General features: G+C 37.7%; 2 protein-coding genes across 3 annotated transcripts; both read left to right on the top strand.

Annotated features, from left to right (window-relative positions):
* Positions 1 to 284: 284 nt before the first annotated feature.
* LOC109102585 (potassium voltage-gated channel subfamily A member 3-like) lies at positions 285 to 9280 on the top strand. The gene is made up of 3 exons (XM_042726481.1): positions 285 to 4416; positions 6546 to 6636; positions 8849 to 9280. The coding sequence occupies exon 1, from the start codon at positions 636 to 638 to the stop codon at positions 2181 to 2183; it is 1548 nt and encodes a 515-aa protein (XP_042582415.1). The 5' UTR covers positions 285 to 635; the 3' UTR covers positions 2184 to 4416; positions 6546 to 6636; positions 8849 to 9280.
* A 9487-nt stretch (positions 9281 to 18767) lies between these two features.
* LOC109113092 (potassium voltage-gated channel subfamily A member 2-like) lies at positions 18768 to 27951 on the top strand. 2 transcript variants are annotated; one of them, XM_042726482.1, is made up of 3 exons: positions 18768 to 18907; positions 19955 to 20215; positions 21477 to 27951. In XM_042726482.1, exon 3 carries the CDS (start codon positions 21611 to 21613, stop codon positions 23090 to 23092), a length of 1482 nt encoding a protein of 493 aa, XP_042582416.1. In that variant the 5' UTR covers positions 18768 to 18907; positions 19955 to 20215; positions 21477 to 21610; the 3' UTR covers positions 23093 to 27951. The 2 variants fall into 2 exon arrangements, with proteins under 2 accessions (XP_042582416.1, XP_042582417.1); XM_042726483.1 differs by having other exon boundaries at positions 19959 to 20215.
* The last annotated feature ends 15 nt before the right edge of the window (positions 27952 to 27966 follow it).

Consider the following 27966-nt stretch of genomic DNA (forward strand, 5'->3'; position numbering starts at 1 on the left):
GTGCATGGCATTTCTGTCATTAAGGTTCTGCTGAGATTCTAATAAGACACAATTGGCTTAGCCAAACGATTTTTTAAAGTTTTTCTATATTGCATTTGTCATATGCAAGTGATAATGACAGTTTTGTCAGTTTGCAGTCTGTTAAGACTACCATATTGTTTGCCTAACCATAGCAACAGTATGTTTTCCATTCAGTATTGAAGTGAAAACGAGATTTATATATAAATATAATCACCAAAAAAGGTGACAGATGACTGTTAATTAACTGCCCTAGAGGTTTAAAAAGTCGATTTTGGTTGCACAAAAAAGAACCCCATAGAACCTCTCCACTCCAAAACTGCTTGAGAGAGAGCGTCGCGTTTTGGACACTTTGTGAATGATTTGCGTCGTGCGCGCAAGCAAAACACAGAATCTGTGAAGATGCTCTTGTCTTGTTGGGCTCCGATTGGGCGAGTGGTGAAAATGTGTCAGGCATATGCTCGCCGTGGGCGGGAGTAGACGTGTTTATAAAGCTCCGTGGGGCGGCGACGGTGTGTTAAAAGGCGAACGAGAGCGCACGACAGAGAAAGCCTCGGTTCACCCGATGTTAGGTAGGGGAGGCGGGTCGCCCTCTGCCGCTCCGTCTCCTCACCTGTATGGATGACCACTACAACCTCATCGACTCGCCCTCAGCCAGCCACAGAGGGACCAACGCAGACAACCACGGCTACGCGGAGACGGAGAAGGACATCATGACAGTTGTGGCGTGCGATAACATGCTGGAGGAAACCGTGGCGCTGCCCAGTCACCTGTCGGTGGATCGATACGAGCCAGACCACGAGTGCTGCGAGCGAGTGGTCATCAACATCTCGGGACTGCGCTTCGAGACCCAGCTGAAAACTTTCAATCAGTTCCCGGACACGCTGCTCGGGGACCCGAAGAAAAGGATGCGCTACTTTGACCCGCTCAGAAACGAGTATTTCTTTGACAGGAACCGACCCAGCTTCGATGCCATCCTCTACTACTATCAATCCGGGGGACGCATTCGGAGACCCGTGAACGTTCCCATTGACATCTTCTCGGAGGAAATTCGCTTTTATCAACTTGGCGAGGAAGCCATGGAGAAATTTCGCGAGGATGAGGGCTTTATCAAAGAAGAGGAGCGACCGCTACCAAACCATGAGTTTCAGAGACAGGTTTGGCTTTTGTTTGAGTACCCAGAGAGCTCTGGTCCTGCCAGGGGCATTGCTATTGTGTCTGTTTTGGTCATTTTGATTTCCATTGTTATTTTCTGCTTGGAGACCCTGCCTGAATTTAGGGATGACAAGGACCCGACTACTGTCTCGCCTATTGCGAATGCCACTGGCCCTTTCGTGTCCAGCACTTTCACAGACCCTTTCTTTGTGATTGAGACCCTTTGCATCATCTGGTTCTCTTTCGAACTGCTCGTGCGATTCTTCGCGTGCCCCAGCAAGGCTACCTTTTCCAAAAACATAATGAATATCATTGATATCGTTGCTATCATTCCTTACTTCATCACTCTGGGCACGGAGCTGGCCGAGAGGCAGGGCAACGGCCAGCAAGCTATGTCTCTGGCCATCCTCCGCGTGATCCGTCTGGTGAGGGTCTTTCGCATCTTCAAGCTCTCGCGCCACTCCAAAGGCCTCCAGATTCTCGGCCAGACCCTCAAAGCCAGCATGCGGGAGCTGGGACTCCTCATCTTCTTCCTCTTCATCGGTGTCATCTTGTTTTCCAGCGCAGTCTACTTCGCCGAGGCCGACGACCCTACCTCCAGTTTCAGCAGCATCCCTGATGCTTTCTGGTGGGCTGTGGTTACCATGACTACGGTCGGCTATGGAGACATGCATCCAGTAACCATCGGAGGCAAAATCGTGGGATCTCTGTGCGCCATCGCTGGCGTGTTGACCATTGCGCTGCCCGTACCTGTCATTGTGTCCAATTTCAATTACTTTTATCACCGGGAGACTGATGGGGAGGAGCACGCGCAATACCTCCACGTTGGTAGCTGTCAGCATCTCAACTCCACAGAAGATCTGAAACGGACACAGAGCACATCCTCCCTCAGTAAATCGGAATATATGGTCATAGAGGAAGGAATAAATAGCGCGTTCAAACAGCCAAACTACTCCAACCAGAACAATCAAAACTGCGTGAATATTAAAAAGATTTTCACAGACGTGTAAATCATGTACAGTGCCAGACAGTCTTACAGTAATCACCATGAAGGCACCAGTGCGAATGTGAGGTGCTGCGTTATTTGGGTACAACGGGGCTAAAAATATATATATATATTTTTTTTTTTTTCGGTCGGATCCCAAAGTATATGGCAGTTGAAAAAAAATATTTATTTTTACTGAATATAGATGGGGATATATAATTTGTATAAAGTAAATGCTACAAGTAGTTTGTTTTGATTAAATTAAAAATTTATAAAGGCAGCTAGAGGGAAGAATTTGTCAGCATTTGCAAATACTTTTGATATACCAAGATATTTTTAGAGTAACATTTAAATACATACTTCAGCAAATGGTGTAGCTTTTTTCAGTTTATTTACTCGCTTTTGGCATTTCAGGGAGCTACAGTGTAATTGCAGTCGGATTTCATATTGTAGCTATAAGAGTTAATATAAATCCACTTTGCACATATGTAACAAAATTATTCCCTCCCAATTACAGAATACAATTAGTTGCACTACAGATAATCGGCATTATCATTCCTTTATCAACTTAATTGAGTTTTTGGCTATTCAACAGGTACTGAAAACTGAAAGTCTTGAGATATATAAAGTAATTGTAATGATTTCTATTAGCTACATCAATCTGAAGTATTTTGTTACTGCACAACTTAAGATTCAGAAATCTGAAGAAAAACACTTCAAAATCAGTCTTTTGTCATTGCATTATGAATCAGGACACTTGGAGACAAACAAGTGTTTAGGAAAGTACTGTGGTAGTTTTTGTTGTTTTTTAGTGTTTTGGGTATATATCACAAGGGCCTTTTTAGATCCGTTGTACCCTACATCTTATGGACAAACCAGCAAATTACACTAAAATAAAGCAGGGCGCTTTTTTTGGTAGAAAGGTGCCAAACTCCGATTCTCGTGTTGCGTTTGTCTACAGCACAAAGGATAAGGTTCAGATCAGGGACTAAAAAGAAGAAGCACCCATACTGCAAATACTGTGCTCGTAAGTCTGCGTTTGTTATCAGTGTTAACATATAATCATCATAATACGTTAGTATTTGCAATATCTTACATTTTGTGGCAAAGTGAAACAACCGATTATGTGTCGCTGTTAACGTGAGCAAACTGAAGATAATGCTGTGTTGATCATATGTATTTTGTTGAATATATGGGTGATTCATCAATTAGGGGAACTAGAAGGAAAAAAATAAAATAATAGGTTTTAGTATGTCTCTTTAATTGCTTTTTCCTTATTTTAAGTGCTGAAATGCTAAATTTGTCAGAATTGTTTCCTACCCAGACTTTTTAACTTTTCTTCTCACATAATTTATAAAATGCATTCAAATATGGGAAATTTACAAGGAATTTTTAAAAACAGTATTTTTAAAATTAAATTGCAATTTATGTGTAAAATCTGCTAACATTTTATAACAAAGAATTACATGTCCCCAATACAGGGAATAATTCTTAGTTTTGAAGATACATGACAGAATATCATTAATTTTAGGAATTAAAAAGAAATAATGACCTTAGAGTAGGTTTATATTAGGTGTCCTAACCAAACTTTATTCATAACCAAATTATTATTTGTCAGTTTTAATTCTAAAACAATCCATTTTTGTAGTTTCATTAATTATGGTAATTGGCTCATAACTGGCTTTAAAAAAAATTTTTTATCAAGGCCATCCAATCATCCAAAAACTTTAATAAGGCCATCCAATCTGTATTCCATGATAATTAATATAAATTAACATAGATTTCAAAAAGTGCCCCTAAATGAAGAATCACCAAAACATCTCAGTGCAGACTTCATTTAAATACAATGAATATGGGGGGGGGGGACTATACGTTTTGTTAATAATGTAATCAACACTTTATGTGTCTACTGAATCTGACTTGCTTGTACCAAATGAAATTGGTTAATACTGAATGAAACCATCTTTATTTTGTGATCAAGTTGTGCAAAAATGTAGTCATCTCCAGATTATGTAAAACTCAAATCACGTCTAGCCTAAAAATAGAGCGTTGGCGATTTCCCTCAAAGTGAGACGTCACGGCGCTTCTGGATTCTGGGGGAAAAAAAGAGGAAGCATCTGAAAAGGTGGCTGGGATCGGGAGGAAAATGCATCGCCTCCACGGCATGGGAGACTACCAGATCAGAGACTGAAAGACTGAGAGATCACGCCTTGAGTCCGCCTTGTGATGCAGTCTCTATGGCGACTACAGTTTCCTGGGTAACCCCCGTTAATGTTACCATGACATCCTCCCCCGTTGTCAGAGCAACGCTCCAGATGGTTCACAAAGCCTGACTGGCAAAATAGAGCGCGAGAATTGCCATCAGAAAAGGATCTCGGTCCTTTATTGGATGTAGCTCTAACATTTTACAGCCTTCTTCTAGCATTTTAAAATGATGTAAAACTGCAAATAATTTCCATAACCCTGGGTTTGCAAACCATCCAGAGCCGATGCACTCCCACATATTTCCCTTTTTTAATCTTAACAATCGACTGAATGTGTTGCATGTGCAAAATGATTGATATTGACAAAACAGACCAAAAAGCATGCATGGCTTCGGTGCATGAAGTAGGTTGTGGTGGATTGTTATTGTCGCCTGTGGCTCGGGTGCTTTCACTTTGTAGCTGTCAAAGCATGATTGTGTATAGGTTATGGGCTCACTCAGGCGTTCCCTATTTGGTTCTCCCATGGAGAAGACAGGACGAGAGGTGCAGCGTGAGCTGATTACCGGAGGTTTCACGCTGACGCTCCTGTTGACGGGTGTTAGAGGCCGCACTGCAGTCCGCCAGACACTTTCCAAGCGCTCAGTCAGAGAAAATCATTCTCAGCCCGTAGACCTGTGCGCTTCACTCACAGTCATCTGTGCTCTCCGCCCTAGTCATCATTTCACACTACCTACAAATAGAGCAGCAACAGAAGACAAGCATGGCTGTTATTAAATTCACTCATAAAAACAAGTACAAACGACTGATTTTTAAATCAAAACAAATCTACATGTAATTTATTGCTCAATTGAATCTAATTGCATGCACACTTTCATAACACCAGATATGTGATGCTTATTTGACTGCTATGAATCAAATAGGTAGTTGCTGACTTTTTGCTCAGTACTGCCACCAAGTGACGCGTTCATGCAACAGAACAATCACTGCTCTGTTGACAAAGTATTCCTGTGCAAATCTGCGAAAGCCAGGTTTAACTTTGCCATCTAGACCCTAGAAAGAACATAAATTAATTTAACACGAAATATCTGGCAACAGTGCTATTTAGATGCACTAAACGCTTTGTCTAATGCAGGTTTTTTTTTTATCTTCTAGATACCATATACTTTTTTGGATAAGGAGCCTATTTATAATGTGAAAAATTAATATTATTATGTCTACACTGTAAATAATTTTTTACCTATTTCAACCTATATATATATCCTACTTAAGCTCAGTTGCTTCAAGTATAAAAAACTTATGTCATAAGTCATTTGAGCGTAAATTACATTAAGCCGTCATTTTTACAGTATAAAATAATATTTAGAACATATTTAACTTCTATTAAGTTACATTATTATATTGTATTTATTTTAATGAAAGGACTGAACTGTTAAATTTAATATTAATTAACTTATTTATTTACTTTTCTGTAGGCCTGTTTATTAGAATCTATTTTGTTTTTATTTTGTTTGAATATTTTGTATTATATTATCTTATAACATTATTTTTATAACATTATAACAATATAATTTTAATTATATATTTTTTTATTTTTATATACTATATTATTTAATACATATATATATATATATATATATATATATATATATATATATATATATATATATATATATATATATATATATATATATTAATTACCATGATATACATGCAATTATTTATGTACCCTAAAATTTTTATTATTATTATTTTTACCATGTTTTTTAAACCCCCTAGCAGTCCCTTGTGGCCCCCTGGTCTAATGTATGTGGAAAAAAACTACCAAACTAAATTTAGCCCATTTTATTGTTCCCTCCTGTTTTCCCATTTCTCTGAAATATTCCAGCATTCCTGTGACTATGAAGGGCTCGTCTGTGATCAGCAGTGAAGGATGATTTCTTTTTATAGTGTATGTGTGTTCGTTTGGTGCCTGCGCTGACTCTCACATTTTCTAGCTGTTATATCCAAGGTGTTAACACAAAGAGTTTGCTGTCTGAGGTGTTTTGGCTTGCATGACAACTCTCAAAATCCAGGTTGACATCTTCATCCTAGGACTCACGAGTCCATTAACTCTTTCATAAAGGGTGCTTATAACTGTGCCTTCTTCAACAAAGTTAAGTGCCTTTTGTGTTTCTTTTTTAAAGGAAACAACCTGGATGTCTGTTCACTGGAATTCTGGAGTTTGCTGACGACGGATAGTAGGCTAATATGAATGAAGACAACAGGATTTAGAAGGTAAACTTCTTGTACCTTTTCTCAATATTGTTTTGAAATCCAACATTATTGATGTGCACTAAAATGCAGATGATTCTTAGCATAACTGTTTAACCCTAACTGTTCACATACAGTATGCTGTTAAAACAAGAAAAGTTAAAACCTTTAACTTTAAATTAATGCATTTATGTCAAATACACTACTTATCAAAGTCTCATAATTTGATCAAAAAACAGTAAGAAATGTATTATTGTAAAATTTAAAAATAACTGTTTTCTATGTGAATATGTTGAAATATAATTTATTCCTGTGATCAAAGCTGAATTTTCAGCATCATTACTCTAGTCTTCAGTGTCCTTCAGAAATCATTTGCTGCTCAATAAACATTTCTTATAATTATCAGTGTTGAAAACAGTTGTGCAGCGCATCATATTTTCGTCGAAACAACAGTCTTTGATGAATAGAATAATGAAATTAACAGCACTTATTTTAAAAAGAAATTGCTTGTAAAACACACATATTCTTAATTTCACTTTTGATCAATTTTATGCATCCTTACTAAAAAAAATAATAATAATAATTTATTTTTACATAATAGTAGCTAATAAAAGGCATAAATGATATAGGGCATATAGCTGTTGTTTCATTTCTGTCCAGATGGATGCTGTTATATTGGCATTTCTGTTGTGGAAGATAAATTGATTATTTGGCATAAGATTATATTTTGGTGAATGAAATGTATTTATGCATAGTATTGATTTTCAGATGAAATGCCCTTTGCCCTGCAGAGCGAAAAAATCTTTGCATTAGATTAACACATCTCAGATGGGAGAGCATGAGAGACTTTTTGTAAAAAAATAAAAAAATAAAAAATTCTTACCTGCCCAAACTTTTGAACAGTAGTGTGTGCCATTAAAAAGATGTACAAAATACACATGATTAACAAAACATTTCTACTTTACATTTTGTATTAATGATTTATTATTGACAACAAACATAAATATTTATAGCGTTCATGAATCATGCACAGGTCATATCATAAATGCCTTTCAAATTAATTCTCTCAAATAAGTGTCAGATCAAATTCTGGAGGTGCCACAATCATATCCAAACTGTTCTGGCACAAATTACGCCCTTCAGGTGTACGATTTCAAGACCGTTTTCCTTTTATAATATGAAAACAAATATAAATTGATGCCCTTTTACAGATGATTATGCATACACAAATGTTTGTGTTTACTTAAAGGGATACTCCACCCCAAAATGAAAATTTTTGTCATTAATCACTTACCCCCATGTTGAGCCAAACCTGTAAAAGCTTTGTTTGTCTTCGGAACACAATTTAAGATATTTTGGATGAAAACCGGGAGGCTTGAGACTGTCAGAAGAGCGTACACCATCTGCGTACTGTTCAGATTCTCCAAAATGGTGCTATGGTGATGTGGGGAGAGACAGAGGAGAGGAATTGTTGAATAAAGTCATTATTTTTGTTTTCTTCATGTACAAAAAGTATTGTCGTCACTTCATAACATAAGGGTTGAATCACTGATGGCAGATGGACTATTCTGACGATGCTTTTCATACTTTCCTGGACCTTGACAGTGTATTTTACTTGGCAGTCTATGGAACAGTCTCAAGCCCCCTGTTTTTCATCCAAAATATCTTAAATTGTGTTCCGAAGACAAACAAAGCTTTTACGGGTTTGGAACGACATGAGGGTAAGTGATTAATGACAAAATTTTCATTTTGGGGTAGAGTATCCCTTTAAGCTTGAAGGCTCCAGTAAATAGAGCAGATTCTTTTTATTTAGGCTTGTAATTCTGCCCTGATTCGTAAAGCTCTCGGCGTTGTTGGGTTACTGGAGAAATTTACCACCGTATTCGTTTTAGGTGTGTGTGTTTGCACTCACAGCGTGTTAATAATCTCCTCTAGTCATCTTGCCCTCGCTCATGAGTGATATAACTGTTCTATCATTGTCACCGGAGGTGCTGCGTCTGCTTCAGTTCATTAATTAGCCGGAGACAGAGGTCGACTGAAAGGGAGAGTGAGATAACTGTGACAGAGAGACATTATAATGTAGAGCTGCGCTCAAGTAGGCGGTATAATATATAAAAGTCTTGCAGCTTGAAAGATGTGTTTCCCTTTCACTTGAGCGTGTGAGTAAACTGCATCATTTATATTTATTTGTCATATTCCAGCAGCGTAATACATCTGCGTGTGTCTGTTTCTGCAGGCTTCGAGGGAGATCCACGCAGTGCCTAGGACTGACGACCAATAGAAACGGAGGCCGTTAACCTTTCTGCTACCAAAACAGAACTGTACTCACCTTCAAACGACAAAGAAGAAGCCCGCATATCTCTACTGCCAATTACCATTTACGTCTGACTGAATCACCGTGAACTGCAACACTCCAGAAGTGGCCTTTTTGGGGGGAATTCTGCAGGTTCACATTTAATACAAAGAAAGCAATATGAAGAGAACTGAACTGTTGAACTGTTGGACATGAACTGTTGGATCATCTAAGAGACCACTGCCAGATATTAATCAAGCTGTTTTCTGGTGTCCATCATGTATTTACAGTTTAGCTGTTGTTGTGCCAGATGTGAGAACTATGTGGAAACTAAATCTTTCTTGCTCTTTGACCATATAAATAGTCGGAAAGATATTTTGTCTCATATTGCCTATTTAATCGAATGATGGAATCACCATTCTGAAGTACTTCACTCCATATATTCTCTCTTAAGACACTTAAGAAACTGTGTGAATGTCACTGCATTAGAACAAAATATCAAACCATGCACACTCAGGTTTTAAATGATAAAATAATAGATGAACTGTTCAAAACTCAGTTTTCAACTACAAATGGAACACTTTATGCATTTTGTTTGTTCATTTACATGATGAAAGTAGCATTTCGGAGGCCTGAAAACACGATGATGTCATGCGCATGCACATTACGTGTTCAGTCTATATGTGACCCTGGACCACAAAACCTTGAGTTTTTAAGTCGCATTTGTAGCAATTTGTAGTATTTGTAGCAATAGCCAACAATACATTGTATGGGTCAAAATTATAGATTTTTTTTATGCCAAAAATCATTAGGATATTAAGTAAAGATCATGTCCCATTAAAATATTTTGTAAATTTCCTACTGTAAATATATCAAAACTTGTGTTAAAAAGTGATAAGCATTGCTTCATTTGGATAACTTTAAAGGCGATTTTTCTCAATAATGAATTTTTTTTGCACCCTCAGATTCCAGATTTTCAAACAATTGTATCTCGGACAAATATTTTCCAGTGCTAACAAACCATACATCAATGGAAAGCTTATTTATTCAGATTTCAGATGATGTATAAATATCAATTTCAAAAAATTTACTGGTTTTGTGGTCCAGGGTCACATATGTCTGTGTGCAGGTGCGTAGTGTTTCTTCACAAAGTGACATCACCAACTAATGGCCTGGCATGCGTAATACGGCATTTTTAGTCATTTTTGCGGATCCATGCGAAGACAACGTTGCCTTCTGTACACAAGACAGAGGAAAACTTTTCAGATTTTAGTACATGTCGTGTAAACATACTCAAAAAGTACTGGAAACTTTCTGGTTATCCAATATTAATTAATCATTGTTGTAGACCTTACGGAGCTCCACCCTTTTTCAGCATTACACTCGTTGTCCTCTGCCTTCTGTTTGTATTTCTGTAGCATGAAGGTCAGTTCATACGAATTTAAAAATGAGCCGCTTATTTTAAAATCTTCCTGGTTTATCAACATTTGACATCCACTTCAAACATTACAATGCATGTGATAACCTTTGTTAACTCACAATAAATAAATCCAATTCACCAATTATTTACACTACAACAGCGATGCTATAGCACTACCGCAAAACTCGAAGTTCAAAGATAACATTCTAAAGATGGCTGTGCATTTGTTTCTTTATAAGAAAACTAAAGTAAGGTCTGAAGTAGGCAGGCCATATATATTTATATATATAAATATAAAGTAATATGACACCTGGTTGTGCAACAGGCCTTTACATATATATTAAATCACAAACCTGACACCTGGTTGTGCAACAGGCCTTTACAAAAGAGCTGAACTTTAAAGTCATGCAGTTAAGCCTCTTCTATTACAGACAAAACACCAAACAATCTTTTCACATCCCTCATAAACAATATTTGAACATCTAAGCTCAAATGTGGAAGACTAAATATTTGTTTTATCAAGCACCAGAGTACAATGAAGTAGCATTTGGCCCCCAAAAGAGTCACTGAGTGAGTCTGCTAGTTTCAGATCTACAGCGGTCCCATATGGTTGGGATTTAGCCAGAACAACCCACAGAGCCTCAGAACTGCATGATTTCACATGAAACAGAGAACATATTTTGCTGTACACAACATTACCACTTTATGCTGCATTATGTCATAAATAAATCTGAGAAATACAGTATATAAACTATAGGCAGAAGGATATTGTTGAGTGTACAGAGGCCTCAGCAGGTGTACTCCCAGTAGTTATGTGTATGTGTGATAATAAGATCCTCCTTCTCCTCCTTCCTCCTACGTGTGTGTTTGTGCAGACAAGCATACGTGTCCTCCACATAGCCTGTGGTCTTCCCCCTTTTCCTCTCTCTCTCTCCACTTTTCACATCCCTGAAGAGTGTCATTCTAGCACTGCAATAACTCACTCCAACAGGGTATTAAACCGCTGGAGATTGGACCGTACGATAACCACTTTAAGAATAAAAGCTCTGAGAGTTTAAAACCCCCTCTGGAAATTTCTGAAAAGTTGTGTGCTTATCAAATTTAGTCAAAACAGCCATCTGATCTGTTATCTAATTTCATGCCACTTTGTAATCATTATTTTACGGTTCATAAGCATAGCAGCATACAGTGGTGGTCAGGGGCCCCATGGGGGGGGGGGGGTTAGGACAATTGTAGGGGCCCGACGATGGAGGGGGGCCCCCCGAGGGGGAAATTATATAATGATAATATTAATAATAATTTCCCTTACTGACATTTTTTCTATTGATTTTAGGATGAAATATGACTGGTTTAGTGTGATTTACACTACTAATCTTGGTCTGGTCATTGAACTTTCAGTTGCAAGTTAATATTAACCTTAAGACAGTTCCTTATTATGGAGCTACATCAAAAAGACATTTCTTTTGTTAACATGGAATTTCATTTTCCAGGGTGTCACAGACTGTGGTATTTATGGCTGTCAGCTCAACAGGAAATGGAGTGTGAAATTGAGAGGAGATTCCAGGAGAACATTACACGGTTTGCCCTTGATGATACTGTACATTGAGAGAACAGAGTAAAGACTTTATGATCCATGAGATCCGAAGTTAACACAAGAAAAAAAAACTTTGCTTGAAATGAAAGGTTGTGGTCCTATAATAAACCATAGGAACAAAAGGTCAATATTGACCAGTATGATAAAAGATAAACAGGAAAATAGCTTCAACACTGAGAAAAGTGAATGTCAGATGAAGGAAACTCTTCAAAATGGTTTTATAAGGAGGCATTACTCACTTCTGAGAAGTGAGCCATTACCAAGAATACAGAAAATACTGAACAAAAATTGCTAAAAAGTTTTAAATATTTGATATTTGACATAATGCTTCAATAAACTAAATCTATAAAGCTTCACAATAAGGTTCTATTTGTTAACTGCATTAGTTAACATGAATTAACAACAAAAAATAATTCAAAAGCATTTATTAATCTTAGTTAATAAATCAACATGTACAAATATATTATTAAAATCAAAAGTTGTCTCTAACAGTATTTTTATTGTTAATTTTTACAGTTTGGGTCTCGTCTTCAATTATTTTGTTTCAGCAATTTTACTATATGCCGATCAAAAATAAACACAAGTGAAAGTACATCTGATTGCTGATTGGACAAGGTATTATTATTGGACAATCTGAGGTACTATCATGTTAGCTAAAATAGTGCTGGATGATTATGTGCCAAAGTTTAATACTTAAGGCCTTAGGGTTTGTTTGAATCACTAACCCTAAGAATGAGCAGTTATGACAGGGATGCTTAGAAAGCACAGCTAATCACTGGTTATTAAGTACAATCATCTTACTTCATGAGGATGTCCATTAAATGCTGAGTTGTGCCTTTCTTTCCACCTCAGTTGTGGAACACTTAGAAGAGCTTGCAGGCATGACATCACATCTGTGGCCCAACGCCAGTGATTCCTCAGTCTGTGTGATGTCATCACAGCTCTCATCTCCTCCAATCTGCCTGCAGAGGGGCTCTAGGTATGTCGCCATAGTAACAAGAGGAGCACCATCCAGCGGTGGCAGAATGGCTTTCACAGTCTAGTTTTATTCACAAAACAGTGTCTCAATGGTAGTATAAATGTGATTTTAAAGTGACTGTTTAACACAGTTTACACTGGATATCATCAGGTATATTCCATTATTTAAAATAAAATATTCCATAATTTAAACTATATTTACATTCAATCATAATATCCATAACATAAAAACACACAATTCATAATGTAACAACAGTAAGAGTGTTTACTTGAGGTGGAGATGTATCCTGCGGTGGCTCTGGTTAATCAGGCCGTGGAGGTTATGGTGTGTGCTGCAGTGTTTATCGGTAAATGACCTTGAGCTGCTTCAGGCTCTTGGCTTTCTGCCACTGTCTGCTACCTCCTGCCTCAAACTCAAGCAGCGCTGAAAAAAAAGCAGAATCATTTAGACTTTAGAAGATTTATGCAATTTTTTTTATCGCTTTTTAGCTCAATTTGTTAAGAATGTAATTCTGGACCTTTTTTAATTTTGGAAACAAGTGAGAACTGAGGGTGTTTTTTCACTCCATTAAACTAATAACTTAAAGGGCACATATGCAAAATCCACTTTTACATAGTGTTTGGACATACAGTAAATGAAAAAAAAAAGTAAAAAAAAAAGTTTATTCAAGTCTGCTATTAATATACTTCTTTTAAACTAAAAATAGGAAAGTATCCTTCTAGTTTATTTTTATGTACTTCTCAGAAATGGGCTTTATGTACTCCTCAGAAATATACTTAAAATGACATTTAAGTATACTTGACTTATACTTACAAAAAGTATAAATATATTTGAGCTATAATTGTGCTCCTAGAATCTGTGTTTTCATTGTTATACAGTAGAGGGCGCTAGTACACATCTTCTGTGAAGAATTTCCAAAAAAACACAAGTGAAGAAGAAGAAACAACAGATACTAACACATGTAATCTAACACGATTATCGGACAAGAAACAACATCAAAACTGTAATGTTATGGAATAAAAATGTCGACCGATGAAGAGGTAATAATTACAGTCAAGCTTTGGGGTGTTGATCGACTTCTGAATTCTCATTCTCAATGAATAATCATTCTGAATCCAATTCATAGTCTTTTGTCAGTTTTTTGTTCAAAATGTTATTTCTTTATTTTTATTTTTTATGAAACTTACCCACATTAAAGTGTTTAAAAAAGAATGCATGAAGCTAGAATAAATGTTTTTGTTTACAAGCAGATACCTTGTTCTTTCTTTGGATGATTTGTATGTTCAGATATTCATATAACAAAATATATAAAAATTAAAACCTACTGTAAATAGGGACATAAGAGTATACTTAAATAATGATGTAAAGTTCACTTAAAGAAAACTTATGAGTATACTTGCAGTATAAAACTACTAAACTAGTAAATTTACTGAGACTATACTTCAAAGTGTACAAAGTATTTAATTAGTAAACTGTCAGTATACCTATAAGTTCACTTTTAGTATAATTGCAGTACAAACTACAAACATAGAGGTAAACTAGCTGTGTACTCAAAGTTTACTACTGTTATACTTAAAGTATACTTAAAAGTATACTTTTGTATACTAGAAAGTGGGCCAATTTAGTCCCAAGGAGTTTTGAAACAGTACACTTACAAGTATACTACTAGAACACTGATATTTGTATACTTGCTACATAAAGTATTCTTAAAAATATACTTGAACTTTACTTAAGTATAATTAATAAAATAAACTTGAAGTATACTACTTTTTGGTAAGGGATGTGTGTTGGCAGTGTGTTGGCAGTGTGTGAACACACACCCACTCCTCATTTTTTAATCCCCTTTAAACCAAGTACTGTAAGTATCACTAGGCCTGCCGTTTTGATTTCCATGCAGTGTGACGTCACATTGCATAGGGCCGGGCCATGGGGTTTGATTGACAGCCCTGCATTGTTATCGTTGGTATTTGAGAACAGATTTATTCTCACATGTTCTTTATACAGAAGAACATTTCTAATAATTCTCCACTGAATTATGTGAACTGTAGAGCACCGTCTGTCTTCTTCCAGGTGCACGAGTGTTATGAGTCAGAGCGCATTCACTCTTTTTCTACACATGAAATATTATGACAATATATTTTCTGTATGTGTTTTGTATGCAGCTCATGGTATTTTTATAGCAATAAAGGATGTTTATGACAAATATTAGCAGTGTAGCATTATTAAACATACAGAGTGCATGTGTCTGCTTATTAATCAACATCAACTAAAGATCACAGTCGGAAGTTATTACAAGCACTCGATGATGGTTTAAAGTGGGTAAGCAAATACATTAATAATTACAAAGATTTTCAAGTGTAGCTTGATGCTAATTGTACTTCAATTTATGTTTTAGGATGTAGCCTATTCTTGTTAGCATTATAGATAGTTTGTGTTTCTGGTGTAGAACCTTGTTTATCTTAATTTAATGCTGTATATTGAGCAGCTGTTAAACGATGTTAAATCTACTTACGAGATACATATTTAAGGAAAAATTCACTGCTGGTTGGCGCCACCAAGCATGCAGGCGTGAATTAGCAGAAGGCGAACAATCAATTGACCGTTCGGTGTGTTCCCTTTTACGCATCACGCTCAGTGTGAAAGGCCTTAAGACTTAACATAGAATCTTTTCTCCTAACATCTGAGCTGCTGATGATGCAGTGGACCATGCGCCTCAAAATCTACCTAAATATGTGTATCACTCCAGACTCCTTTGTGAATGTCATATCGTTATAGTGCTTAGCATTTTAACCGTATTTGTGTGCGTGCATTAAGGGTTTTTTTTAACTGATCGCTTGTGAGATTAGTTTGCACCATTCAATGGTAGCGTGGTCGCGCGGCTCGGTCAATTGATCCATGCCGATGGCAGGTCAGCGCAGCGCGAGCTCTGTTACATTGTGCTGTTTCGTCCCTTTCAGTGCATTTGGCTTCTCATATGTACGGCTAAATACCAGTTCTCTCACTCTCAGTTATGTTGCTTTTACTGGCTGTTATTTGCTGTAGATATGCAATGCAGAGAGATGTATACGCAACGCCCTCTTCTGGAGATGGGGTGGGGATATGCAGCTCATTTGCATTTAAAGCCATACACTCCAAAACAGCTCTTTTTTTAGACACACCCCGAAAAAACGACATTGTCCAGCTGTTATAATAAATTATCTGTTGGGTATTTTGGACTGAAACTTCAGAGACACATCCTGGGGACTCCCAAGGCCAATATTACATCTTGTAAAAAGGGGCATAATAGGTGCCTTAAAAGATAAAGACAGTGAATCTGTCTTCACTCCTGGTCCTGCTTAACTACTACACATTGACCAGATTGTCCCTTGTGACTGAAATTGTATATTTGTGTGATCGTGAGTGTACCCTCAGACTGACCCAAGATCAATAGGGTTTGGCTCACACTTGCATTTCTTTTCATTGGCAAGTCTTAAACACACATCTCACCCAAACACAGAATTACACTGACCTCTCCGGTTTAATTAAAGAGTGTGAGCTAATGCAAGGCGAAGTGCATGAACACTCCTTTGTATTGGCTTTCATGAATAACGGCTGAGCTGTCAGAGAGATTTCCTGTACATGTGTGCGTGATTGACATCCAAGCTCTGGCTATAAAACAACCAGCCTGTCACAAAGCCCTCAGCACAATTTGTATTCAGAATCATCCCTTTGAAAGCACACAGAATTCCACCAATGAAATTAAACAAATAATTAATTTGCCATGACATCTAGCTTAATCATTTGTACGGTACATCAAATGTTAAATGCAACAAATTTATATACAAATTTATCAAATTTCCCAGTGGAATACATGAGCTGAAAGCTGACACTATGGGGTAGTAAAAAGTGCCAAAGGAAAAAGGTAACCTTAAATGCCAAAAAATCTGTTAAAAAAAATAAAAAATCAGAGGTATCTGACTCTGAACTACAATCTTCCGAAGGGTAATGATTTACACAGGGAATGGGTATGCTTTAAAAAATTAATTCATTCATTCTTTTTCCATTATCACATAAGAAGGTTATAATAACCTTCAGGCAGGCCTGGTTCTACGAGGTGCTAGAGAATGCTAAGCACCTTCAAAATAACGCAAGAGAACCACAGATGAAGCTGTAATAATATCATTGGTGAAATTTGGCAAACAATACAGTACAGTACTTGTGGTGGCATCAGATGTTTTTATTCTGCAACATTTTCTGCTTTGAGCAGTGTAACCAGTCACAGACATATATGTTGATTTCTTGAACGCAATGGCCAGTCTGAGGCATTTAAGTTACAATCCACAAAACGCCAGAGGTTTTGTTCAGTGCTACAAACTCGCAAATCCTCACATTATAACTAAGTGTAAACCCAGAGATTCCAGTGTAGAGCTTCATTGAAAAAATAAGGTAGATAAAACTTGTTTTTTCTGGCACATACAAGCTAAAGTTTCAGGCTTCACTCTCAAAAAAGCAATGATTGACATAGTTCTAAACATAGCAATGGACAGGATAAAAGTAAATAAATGTGATAATAGATGTGCATTAAGGCTGGAGAACCCTCCACTCATTTCAAAGCACCCACAGATATAAAACTCTAAAAACAACACTCGACACGCGCCCCCTTTAAACTGCCCACTCTGCGGATAAAGTGAGGAGTGGTAGCGCGGACGGAGCGCGTGTCTGTTAGTGATGTGTCATGCGCAAAAGATGCGGATCTGAGAGCCGATGCTTTGTAGTGAATCAGAAGAGCCGGCTCGCATCGAGTGAGAGCCGGCTCCCAGTTTTTTTTTTTCGCAACTTACCTCAGGCAGAACTTTGTTTTTGATTGGTCAGCAATCGCATCGCGGCGGCCAATCAGATGTGATTATATACCTTAAATGTAAAAACAGAGAGGGGGGTGAAACAGGGCAGATATCCGAGCGGCAACCTCCCGCTCTCTCTCGTGAAGCTCAATAAGGAAGTGAATACTTCACACTTGAGGGGTATTCTGCAAAAAAAAAAAAATCCCATAGACACTCCATGTTAAAATGCCCAACTTTACAAGGTTAAAAAACGTTCACAGGCCTGGTTCAAAAAATGATTTTAGAGATATAGCTAAGCACCCTTCATGATAAACTGTGAGGGGGGTGAATTTTTTTTATAACTCATCCGATTAAATAATATTAAGCCTTGAAATTCTGCATTAATTAAGGGCGTGTCACTTGAGTGGCAGGTGATTGCCTCTATTGACACTGCCGTCGCGCTAGGTGGGCGTGGCTTCAGCAACCAGCTCCCGCCTTTTTGCCTATTTTCGATTATCCGGGAGAGTCACGCGGTGACGCGCTGCCAAGATGGCGACGGCCCGTTCTGCACACTTGAGAGCTTCAAAACGGCTCTTCAGGAGTCTATGGTGACGTCACAGACTCGCACGTCCATATTTTATAACTCTATGAGTAATCACAGAAAGATTCCAGTAGGCTTCAGTGAAAAAATAAGCTCAGGCAACTGATTTTTTCTGAATGCACATCACTGAGGACATGTACGAGTTGCTTGAGTTTGGTTCTAGTTCTGTTCTTTGGATTTATTTGCATTTTGTTTGTTAATTTGTGCAATAAAATGTTTGATTAAAATATTAAACAAAACAAATAAAAGAATGGTTTGCAAAATAAATGCTGGCAAATATAAGGATTCTCATAAAAACACTGCACAGAAAGGGTTTTCAACCACAAACAGTAATTTAAAGTTATGGTAAATAAAGGCCTACAAAAAATCCTAACGAGCGTCAGGAGTCGAAAGAGCCGGCTCTTCTTTGGGAGCTGAGCCAAAAGAGCCGGCTCTCTGAAAAGAGCCGAACTTCCCATCACTAGTGTCTGTAATCCAGAAGTCTTTTGGTATGCACAGCAACGACTGACTGCAGATTCCATTTAACGCTTTAACTAACTGACTAATGGCTTGTTGCGTGAACATAACGCAACAACTACTGAGACATCGGCAAGCGGTGTAGACAGACAGGTAGGAAGAGATTCGAGACGTCTGTCGCTGCAGACTTATGTATGATGTTCTGCATCTGTTCCCATATCAACGTGACATCTTCACAGATTCTGCGTTTATACTGTATCAATGTAGAAAGTGGTAAGGTGCAGCTGTCACATAAAGGATCATTTTCTTGATTCAGTCAAATTCAGTCAAATAAAATAACATTTTTGGCGAATAAAACATACAAATCATATGATATACAACTTTAGCTTCTTCGGTGATGCATTTAATAACAGTGATGTTATCACTTGTCATAAAGTTAAAAATGTTAAAATGCAGTTCATACAGACAATTACATCATTACAACTAATTAAATGTCATTTTGATATTTTTTGTGGGGCTTAAAGAGTAAATGTCTTGGTGGCGTAACTGTCCTGAAAAAAAAAACGAAAAAAAATCGAATTAAAAGGCTGAAATTCTTATAATATTGGTATATTCTTTTATAATTATGTATTTTAAAAATGGCTTAATTTTATAATACTTTCTTTTAAATTGTTAGCCATTTTTTTTTTTTTGTGTCATGTGACCAAAATACATAAATAACATAATGATCACTTCAAATGGAAAACTTATTGACTATTCATTCTTTAAAAAAAAATCATATTTATAAAAATATGTAATTTTGACTTAAATTTTTTTTTAAACTTTATAGAAAATAGAAAATAATTTATCTCTGACATGCTTTGTCATTGACCCTCACACATTGCACAATTATCAGTAGCTTATCAGTCACTTAAAAGAGTGTTTCCATTAATGTTACAAATTGACTGTCCAGTTAATTGATGTGATCCCTGAAAGACTAATACTTACTTAATGGTCAAGCCTAATGCTGTGCATACTGCAGATGTTTCACATTCATCTCTACTGTCATTTGTTGCAACCTTTCTAGCAAAGGCTGTGGTGACCTGTATGGATTGCTTAACGCCTCCTTAAATGTAGAATAAAGAGACCCTCCTTCCTTTGCATCATATGCTTTTTTTCCTGTTCTTTCCTCCTTGTCCTTCTCAAACAACCTGCTGTAAGGCAGCTTTGGGGTAAACGAGGACACACCCGCATACTGTACCTCACTGCTCCTCCTCCCTGCCTGCCCCGTTATGCACAATACGCCGGTGCACCGAGAGCTACAGCAGACAGCGGCAGCCGGATTTAAGGAATCAGATGTGTGTCTGTCCTTTTCATCGCAGCCACACAGATGGCGGAGTGCTATCCACACATCGAGAAGGCTGTCGTGACTTCTGGGAACCCGAGGAACCACAGGGGTGATTTAGAAGTTTATCCTAGCAGGTACAATGTCTCAATTCTGATTATGCATGGATGCTTTATTCATTTATTTGATATTTGTGTGTGTATTCTATTATATGCAGATATGCATCTTGTATAATATAATGTGAAGGGATCTAAAGAGTAAAAAGAGAGAGACCACCAAATCTTAAGCCTAAAATGTATTTTCCTGCAGTTTAATATTTCATAGGCTGCTTCTGCTGAATATTTAACATCATGCCACCGTCTTTTACAACAAAAAACATTCCATTGAAATGCATCCGACAAATATGTACGAACAGCAAGCCATATGTGGTTCTTTGAACATTCAGGTATTTCATGGAAAAGGATAGGGAGAAAGGGATAGGGAATGCACTGAATGGATACAACATGGTTATGTAGCATGTGCATGTCTCATAGAGAAGGGCCTCTTTCACATGACTGCACTGTGAGAGATGCGGTTTTATGTGAATGGATATTTGTCCATTGCAGCAAAACAGAAAGAACTGACAGGGCTTAACGAAGCGCTTCATTTTGTGGTGCTTTCTATAAGACGACCAAGTAACTGCTTTGCAACTAAATATGCTGTTTTATATACATTGTGCTACGTACATATTTTAAAATCTACTTTGTGCCTCAGCTTTGCTGTTGTGTACTGCATGTGTGGTCGCTCTCCTAAATATTATACTAGGGACATACTTACATTTTTATAAACATTATTCATACATAATGCAGAAGGTTTACCTGTTTTCTTAGTTCTTTTTTTCCCTTAGAGTGACAAGCAAAGTAGGACACTGAAGTTTTTTATTTATATACTTAATAGTATTTTTTTCCCTCCATATGGTATATTGAAGATTTAATCATAAAAACAAATTTCTACATTAAAATGTATTTATTGGAAGGGTAAGTCATTTTCGTCATATTTTAAAACAACACCAATGACACATTATCAGAAAGTGTCCCGCTTTACCTGCATTCACCCTACTATTTTTGCAGAAAGCCTTTAGACCAGGGTTGTTAAATACAGTTCCTGGAGAGCCAAATCCAACTCGAAACAGCTAATCAAGGTCTTCAGATTCCCTAGAAACTTCCAGGCAGGTTTTTTGTTGCTGGTTGGAGCTACACTCTGGACAGTGGCTCTTCAGGACCAGAGTTTGACACGTGCTTTAGAACCTCTGTAGACATATATATATATATATATATATATATATATATATATATATATATATATATACACAGTATAGACTCTGAATGCTGTCTTCATAGATCTTTTGTTGTCTTTCAGTCAACCCACCCGGTAGCACGCTGTGGCCCTTAGTGCTCTACGGTGTCAAGCTCCCTTCCGTGAGGATTCCTTGCATTTTCCCACCCTGTGGTGCCCTGCCTCCGTGAAAAGTGCAGGCCTCACCCTCCTGCATAATGACTGTGGCCACAGGCGACCCCTCAGATGAGGCGGCAGCACACCCTGGTCTTCCTCAGGACTATGACCCTGGAATGGAGCAGGAGTGTTGTGAGCGAGTGGTCATCAACATCTCGGGTCTGCGTTTCGAGACGCAGCTCAAGACCCTCTCACAGTTCCCCGAAACACTACTCGGGGACCCCAAGAAACGCATGAGGTACTTTGACCCGCTAAGGAATGAGTATTTTTTTGACAGAAACCGTCCCAGCTTTGACGCCATCCTCTATTACTATCAATCGGGTGGAAGGTTGCGGCGCCCCGTCAATGTCACTTTGGACGTTTTCTCAGAGGAGATCCGCTTTTACGAGCTTGGAGAGGAAGCAATAGAGATGTTTCGGGAGGACGAGGGTTTTATCAAGGAGGAGGAGAGGCCGTTGCCTGACAATGAGTTTCAGAAGCAGGTCTGGTTGCTATTCGAGTATCCAGAAAGTTCTGGACCAGCCAGGATTATAGCGATCATATCCGTCATGGTCATCCTCATCTCCATCGTCAGCTTCTGCCTGGAAACCTTGCCCATCTTCCGCAGCGATGAGGAGGAGATGCACAAAGTCCCAGCTGCCTTCACTAACTCTACAACCACTTACACATCAACCTACTTCACAGACCCTTTCTTCATTCTAGAGACGCTATGCATCATCTGGTTCTCCTTCGAGTTCTTGGTGCGCTTCTTTGCCTGTCCTAGTAAAGCCAGCTTCTTTGTGAACATAATGAACATGATTGATGTGGTGGCCATCATTCCGTACTTCATTACGCTGGGGACAGAGTTGGCCGAGACAGCAGAGGACGGGCAGCAAGGGCAACAAGCCATGTCTCTCGCAATTCTGAGGGTCATTAGACTTGTACGAGTCTTCAGAATCTTCAAACTCTCCCGCCACTCGAAGGGACTTCAGATTCTTGGCCAGACCCTTAAAGCCAGCATGAGAGAGTTAGGTCTACTCATCTTCTTCCTCTTCATTGGAGTCATCCTCTTTTCCAGTGCCGTCTTCTTTGCAGAAGCTGACGAGCCTGAGTCGCAGTTCTACAGCATCCCGGATGCTTTCTGGTGGGCTGTGGTTTCAATGACGACCGTTGGCTATGGAGATATGGTGCCTACTACCATTGGAGGAAAGATTGTCGGATCCCTCTGTGCCATCGCTGGCGTCTTGACCATCGCCCTTCCCGTGCCCGTCATTGTTTCCAACTTCAACTACTTCTACCATCGAGAAACAGAAGGCGAGGAGCAAGCACAGTATCTCCAAGTTACCGTCTCTAAAGCCGATTCCCAAGAAGAGCTGAAGGGAAGTCGAAGTGGATCCACTATCAGCAAGTCGGACTACATGGAAATCCAAGAAGGGGTCAACAACAGCAACGAGGACTTTCAGGAAGAGAACCTCAAGACAGCCAATTGCACTTTAGCTAATACAAATTATGTTAATATCAAAAAAATGCTGACAGATGTCTAGTAATTCGAGGAGCAGGTACAAATTGAATTATAAAAGGACTATAGTAAGCCATGTTCTAAGGAGGATTGTGAGGTTGAACGCCTCAGTTATTGTCATGAGATTTCCAATCTCCAGTTCCTCATTAAAAGTCCAACCCTACATCCAGGTCCGTCCACAATCACAGTATTCATCAGTGTTTGCATGGAGTCATCTATATCATCCAACACCTTATCCGGATCAGAAGCCAAGTATTTATACGGAACTGTGGAACACAAATAAACAGCATATGACTGTCAGTATATTTCCATCAACATCTTACTCTCAAAGCCAAGCTTTGCCAAAGAAACGTCATTTGTGTGCTCCATCTGCTGTTAAAAAAGTTTGCGGTCACATGCAATACATGTATATGATGCAAAGAATATTCACAGAAGTTTCGTCCACTCTCCTACTGCTTGTTAAACACCAATATTCACATCGATTCAAGACAGTTGTCTGTCATTTTAGCGATATTGTAGTGATCAGGCTGGGAATGTCATTGAAAACTGCCTGCTTTTGTGTCGATAGCTGTGTGTGGACCCAAAATACGTATGTATGGACAACACTTGTATCTACTCCTTCAAGATTATCCTGCTGCAAAGCTTTTGAAGACAAGATGAATGTCTCTTCATCTCATATTTTATGTTATTTATAGTCTACGTTGTCTGTGTCCACTGTGCTTCAGTGGCTTTTCTTTTATCATTTCATATCTTTTTTTTTTTTTTACAGCTCTTCAGGATAAGGAGCATACAAAACACATTAAATGAAAAATAAGCAAAATAACACCCTAGTGCCACAGAAAAAAAATGCTTGATGTATTTTGTGTAAGAGCATACTGTTCAGTGTATATTCCCATTGTTTCTGCTGCAAGCTGCAGAGATGGTTCAAAATGTAGTTGATATTCAAATTACTTTGTCACTTAATGAGCCATATTGTAGTTCACACTTAAATGTCCCCTGGTAAATTTGTAGCAATGATGTCAGATTATTTTTAATCACTGACTTGTCTATCATCCTGAAATCATTTTCAGATGTTAGAAAAGCCTTGATAGAGCTTGTTAAACGTTTTGTCTTTTTTACTGCCTTTTATCGAGAAAAACACCGGTATTAGTGTTGCATGGCCTCAAAACAATACTAATGGCATGGATTTTAAGCTCAAGAGAAAGTGATAAAGAAACTAGTTAGCTAAAATATTACAAAAATGTGTATCTTGCTCTGTATATATACATCTATTTTTATCTGCAAAGTTTTATTGTGATCCAAAGGTGCTGTTTTCAGTTTTCAGGTTTTGTTTTGTATTTGAAAGAATGAAAAGACACTCTGCAATGCATTTGGATGGACAGTGCAGCATTAGGGCATTGATTGCTGGGACTCTGATTGTCTTAGCTTCAGGTGACCTTGAAATCTAGACTTACATGCTTACTTGCTTCTCTTATGATGAAGAGACTGTATAATGCCAAAAAACAATATATCAACAGAAATACACTATGGAAGTCAATATTGGCTTCTTTTGATTGACTTTCTACAAATGGCTAGGCTCCAACCACAGTTGTTGCTTCTTTTCCTTAAAAGTATAGCCATTATCAAGGCAGTAAATCTCATTGTTTTCATTCTATTGACTTTTTAGATGCAAAATCCTGTTTAAGGATGGATTGATGGTTATTTGATGTGACTGTGTACCATTAGAAGGTTTCTCTATTCCAATATCTCACCTGGGCTGCAGGTGCCTTTATCTTCGTCTCTCTAATATTTTTTAAGCAACTTTTTGCTGATGCTGCTAATTTAGAAGCAGATACTGGTTTCACAGCTGCTGTTAATTATGTTTTCATTTAAATTCAGAATATAGACATCACTGTAACACACACAATTCGTGTAGGTTTAACAAAGTGTAAAATCCTGAATGTTAAACCAATCTATCCAAACGGACGCCCCACAGTGCATAGCCAGTGCCTAAGAAATGTACTAAACTTTTGTTTGGATGCTTTAAAGCTGAAGTGTGTCTTTTTTATGTAAAAAAAAAAAAAAATAATTCTGTCAGTAATCCATTTGTGGGTTAATTTCCCCAAAAAATATAAACAAAAATCATTGCTCTGATATGTAAGCAGCAAAACAGCAACATTGGCTCAATCAATGGCAGATGGGGAGTGTTTGGAATATAATAATGAAAACAATTATTTTTGTAATTCCACTAGTGGAACAGAAATGACACACATCATCTCTAATGCAGGCAAACAGCAGGTTTTCTATGCATGACATTGGACAGTATGCTGTTGGTGAATCACATGTACCATCCTAATCCACATACATAAACATTGTCACTGTAACTATATATTTAATGTGTGACCATAACATATGTTATGCTTTTGGTGCTAGACCTGGCAGTGTTAAATGTCAGGGCTATAACAGTACCTCTATGAAGCCTTCTTTTTTTTTCCTCATTGGACAGGAATGTCTGAGAAACACTGAAAAAACGCAGTCTTTGCTTTGCTTGCAGGTGCACCAGTTTCTCGTATTATGTTTGGATTGTGTGTTGATTTTCTAAATGTCATTTGAAATGCTAAATGACAGCATTGAATGTCACAAAAACATATTTGTTAGCATCTTAGAAGGATGTGCATCAACTTATGCAATCTTATTTTTTTATTTATTTTTTTTTGTCTTCACAAATGTTTTTGTTTACAAAATGACGGAGAGAAAAAGCTTACAGGCCAAATTCAATTAAAACCATATAACCATGAAGTCTCCATCCAGTAAAGCTATATTTTAATTATTAATTAAATTCGAATTATCACAGATTTAGAGCAGTAATATTTTTAAATTGAATTAAATTTTACATTTAAATTGTACTACTACTTTTTCTCATATTCAATGGCAAACACTTTTTAAAATTCTGTATCATGAAAACTAAGTGTTCTAAACCAGAAAAGATCCAAAACAGATTGCAAGTTTGCCAAAACAACACCTAAATAGCTATTTAGCTACTGGATAACAATGTTAACCTAGAGTCAAATAGCTAGAAAAGCAACATAATTTAAATTTTTTCTCTTCATAAACCATTAATTCAAGAACATTATTAAATATTTAGGTTTCATGTTGAATTAAAGGATAAATGTACTGTTGTGAGATTCTGATATAGGTTTAAAATACAGTGAAGTTGCAAGAACTGTACTATGCTTTGATTGCCTTTGGCCTTGAGGACATAAGTAGGCTGCGGTGATTGAGACAAGCCCTGTATCTGTCCATCCCATGTTGTTGAGCCTGAAAAGAAAGAAAGAAAGTCTCTCCTATTGCTTAGTTATGCAATACAGTGTTGTATATGTGTGTTTGGCCATGTGTGTATATCCATGTGCTCAACAGCCAGACCGAGGGATGTCTAGACTTATACAAACACTTCAATTGGTAGAGAGTCTATTTCAACCCATTCTGGCTGTGAAGGACAAGCCCCAAGACACTGAACGTTTTACACTCCCGTTAGTGTGATCCAGTAATATTCACTCTTAAATGCAGCCATGTTTTTTAGGAAGCAAGCACTGAAAAACAGAATGTCTTCACTGTTACTCGATGTAAAAAAAAAAAGCACTTTACAAGCACCACCAGTGGACAATCTATGGACCGAGACATGCATATATCCCTTCCAAATGATCAATACTGCAAATACAACAAAGATGATATATGAAAGCTGAAAGCTGTGTTGCTTGTTCCTTTCAATGTTGTCGTGCATTGTCTAAATGTCATAGAGATGCTCAGAGCTAGTATTTGGCAGACAATTTTAGAAAAGGAAATAATGACGGCATTGCGCTGTTTCAGAACACCGGGAGCTTTTTGATGTCGATATTATTAGCTCATCCAGAGGAAAAGGTTGGTAGCTTCAAACCATTCAGGGACAGGTGCCTGTTAGCATCTTTGATTTTACTCCGCTTTAAGTGCTCAGCATATAGTCCTCTGCACTTTCCACAGAGAGGAGGCTGTGCTAAAAATAGCCATTTCTTTGGGAGCAAAATAGATGGGAAACTGTATGCATGTCTGAGAGGAGGATATAGACAAGGCTGGTGCAGAAAGACTGTCAATGTATATCGGCATAAGCTCTGGAGAGTTAAAGGCGTGCGAAGTGAGAAAGAGAGAATGCGAGTGTGTGTGTGTGTGTGTGTGTCTAAGTGACAATAGGAGGAGGACAGAATGTTCAGAATAGATGACAGGGAGCAGGAGGTGTGGGATCAAATTTGACACCTTTGTGAAATATTTAGGGATAGGCGAAAGATTTCCAGCAGCAAATGCCTCCAATCCATCATATATTCATAGAGTACTGATTATTTTTGAGTCACTCTCATATCACAATACTATGAGCTGTTTGGACACTGAGTAACGATGATTCCTTTCTAAATGCATTTTCTTTGTGCTGTTTAGAAATCTAAACTGGTTTTATCATTTATATGAATGAGGACTGACACTCATTTGGGAGTCAGAAAGGTACAGACTCTATTTGCATGGGCTATAAAAAGATATTCCAGCTCGTTTTACTCAAGCAGTGCTAGATTCAATATGTAATGCTGTAAGGGTACAAACACAGATTCAAATTTCGGAAAATTCTTGTTTCATCTCAATCCTACCATGTGCTGGTGCTGCCCGAGGTAATGTTTCATTGTAAAGGAGAGCACAGATGCCCTCTAAAGGCAGTGCCCTGAAATATAATGCACATATATTTTCACTGTTTTACAAGAGCATATTTTTGGTTGTATGGATGAATCTCACAAGGAAATGTCTGGGTCATATTTCATTCCAAACTCAAAGAAAAAAAAAGAAAGATGAAAGATAAAAATGATGTTTTACATTAGAAAATGAAGCCAATTTATAAGATTTTTT

The sequence above is a fragment of the Cyprinus carpio genome, chromosome B6, assembly GCF_018340385.1.
Source record: "Cyprinus carpio isolate SPL01 chromosome B6, ASM1834038v1, whole genome shotgun sequence".
Classification (NCBI taxonomy): Eukaryota; Metazoa; Chordata; class Actinopteri; order Cypriniformes; family Cyprinidae; genus Cyprinus; species Cyprinus carpio.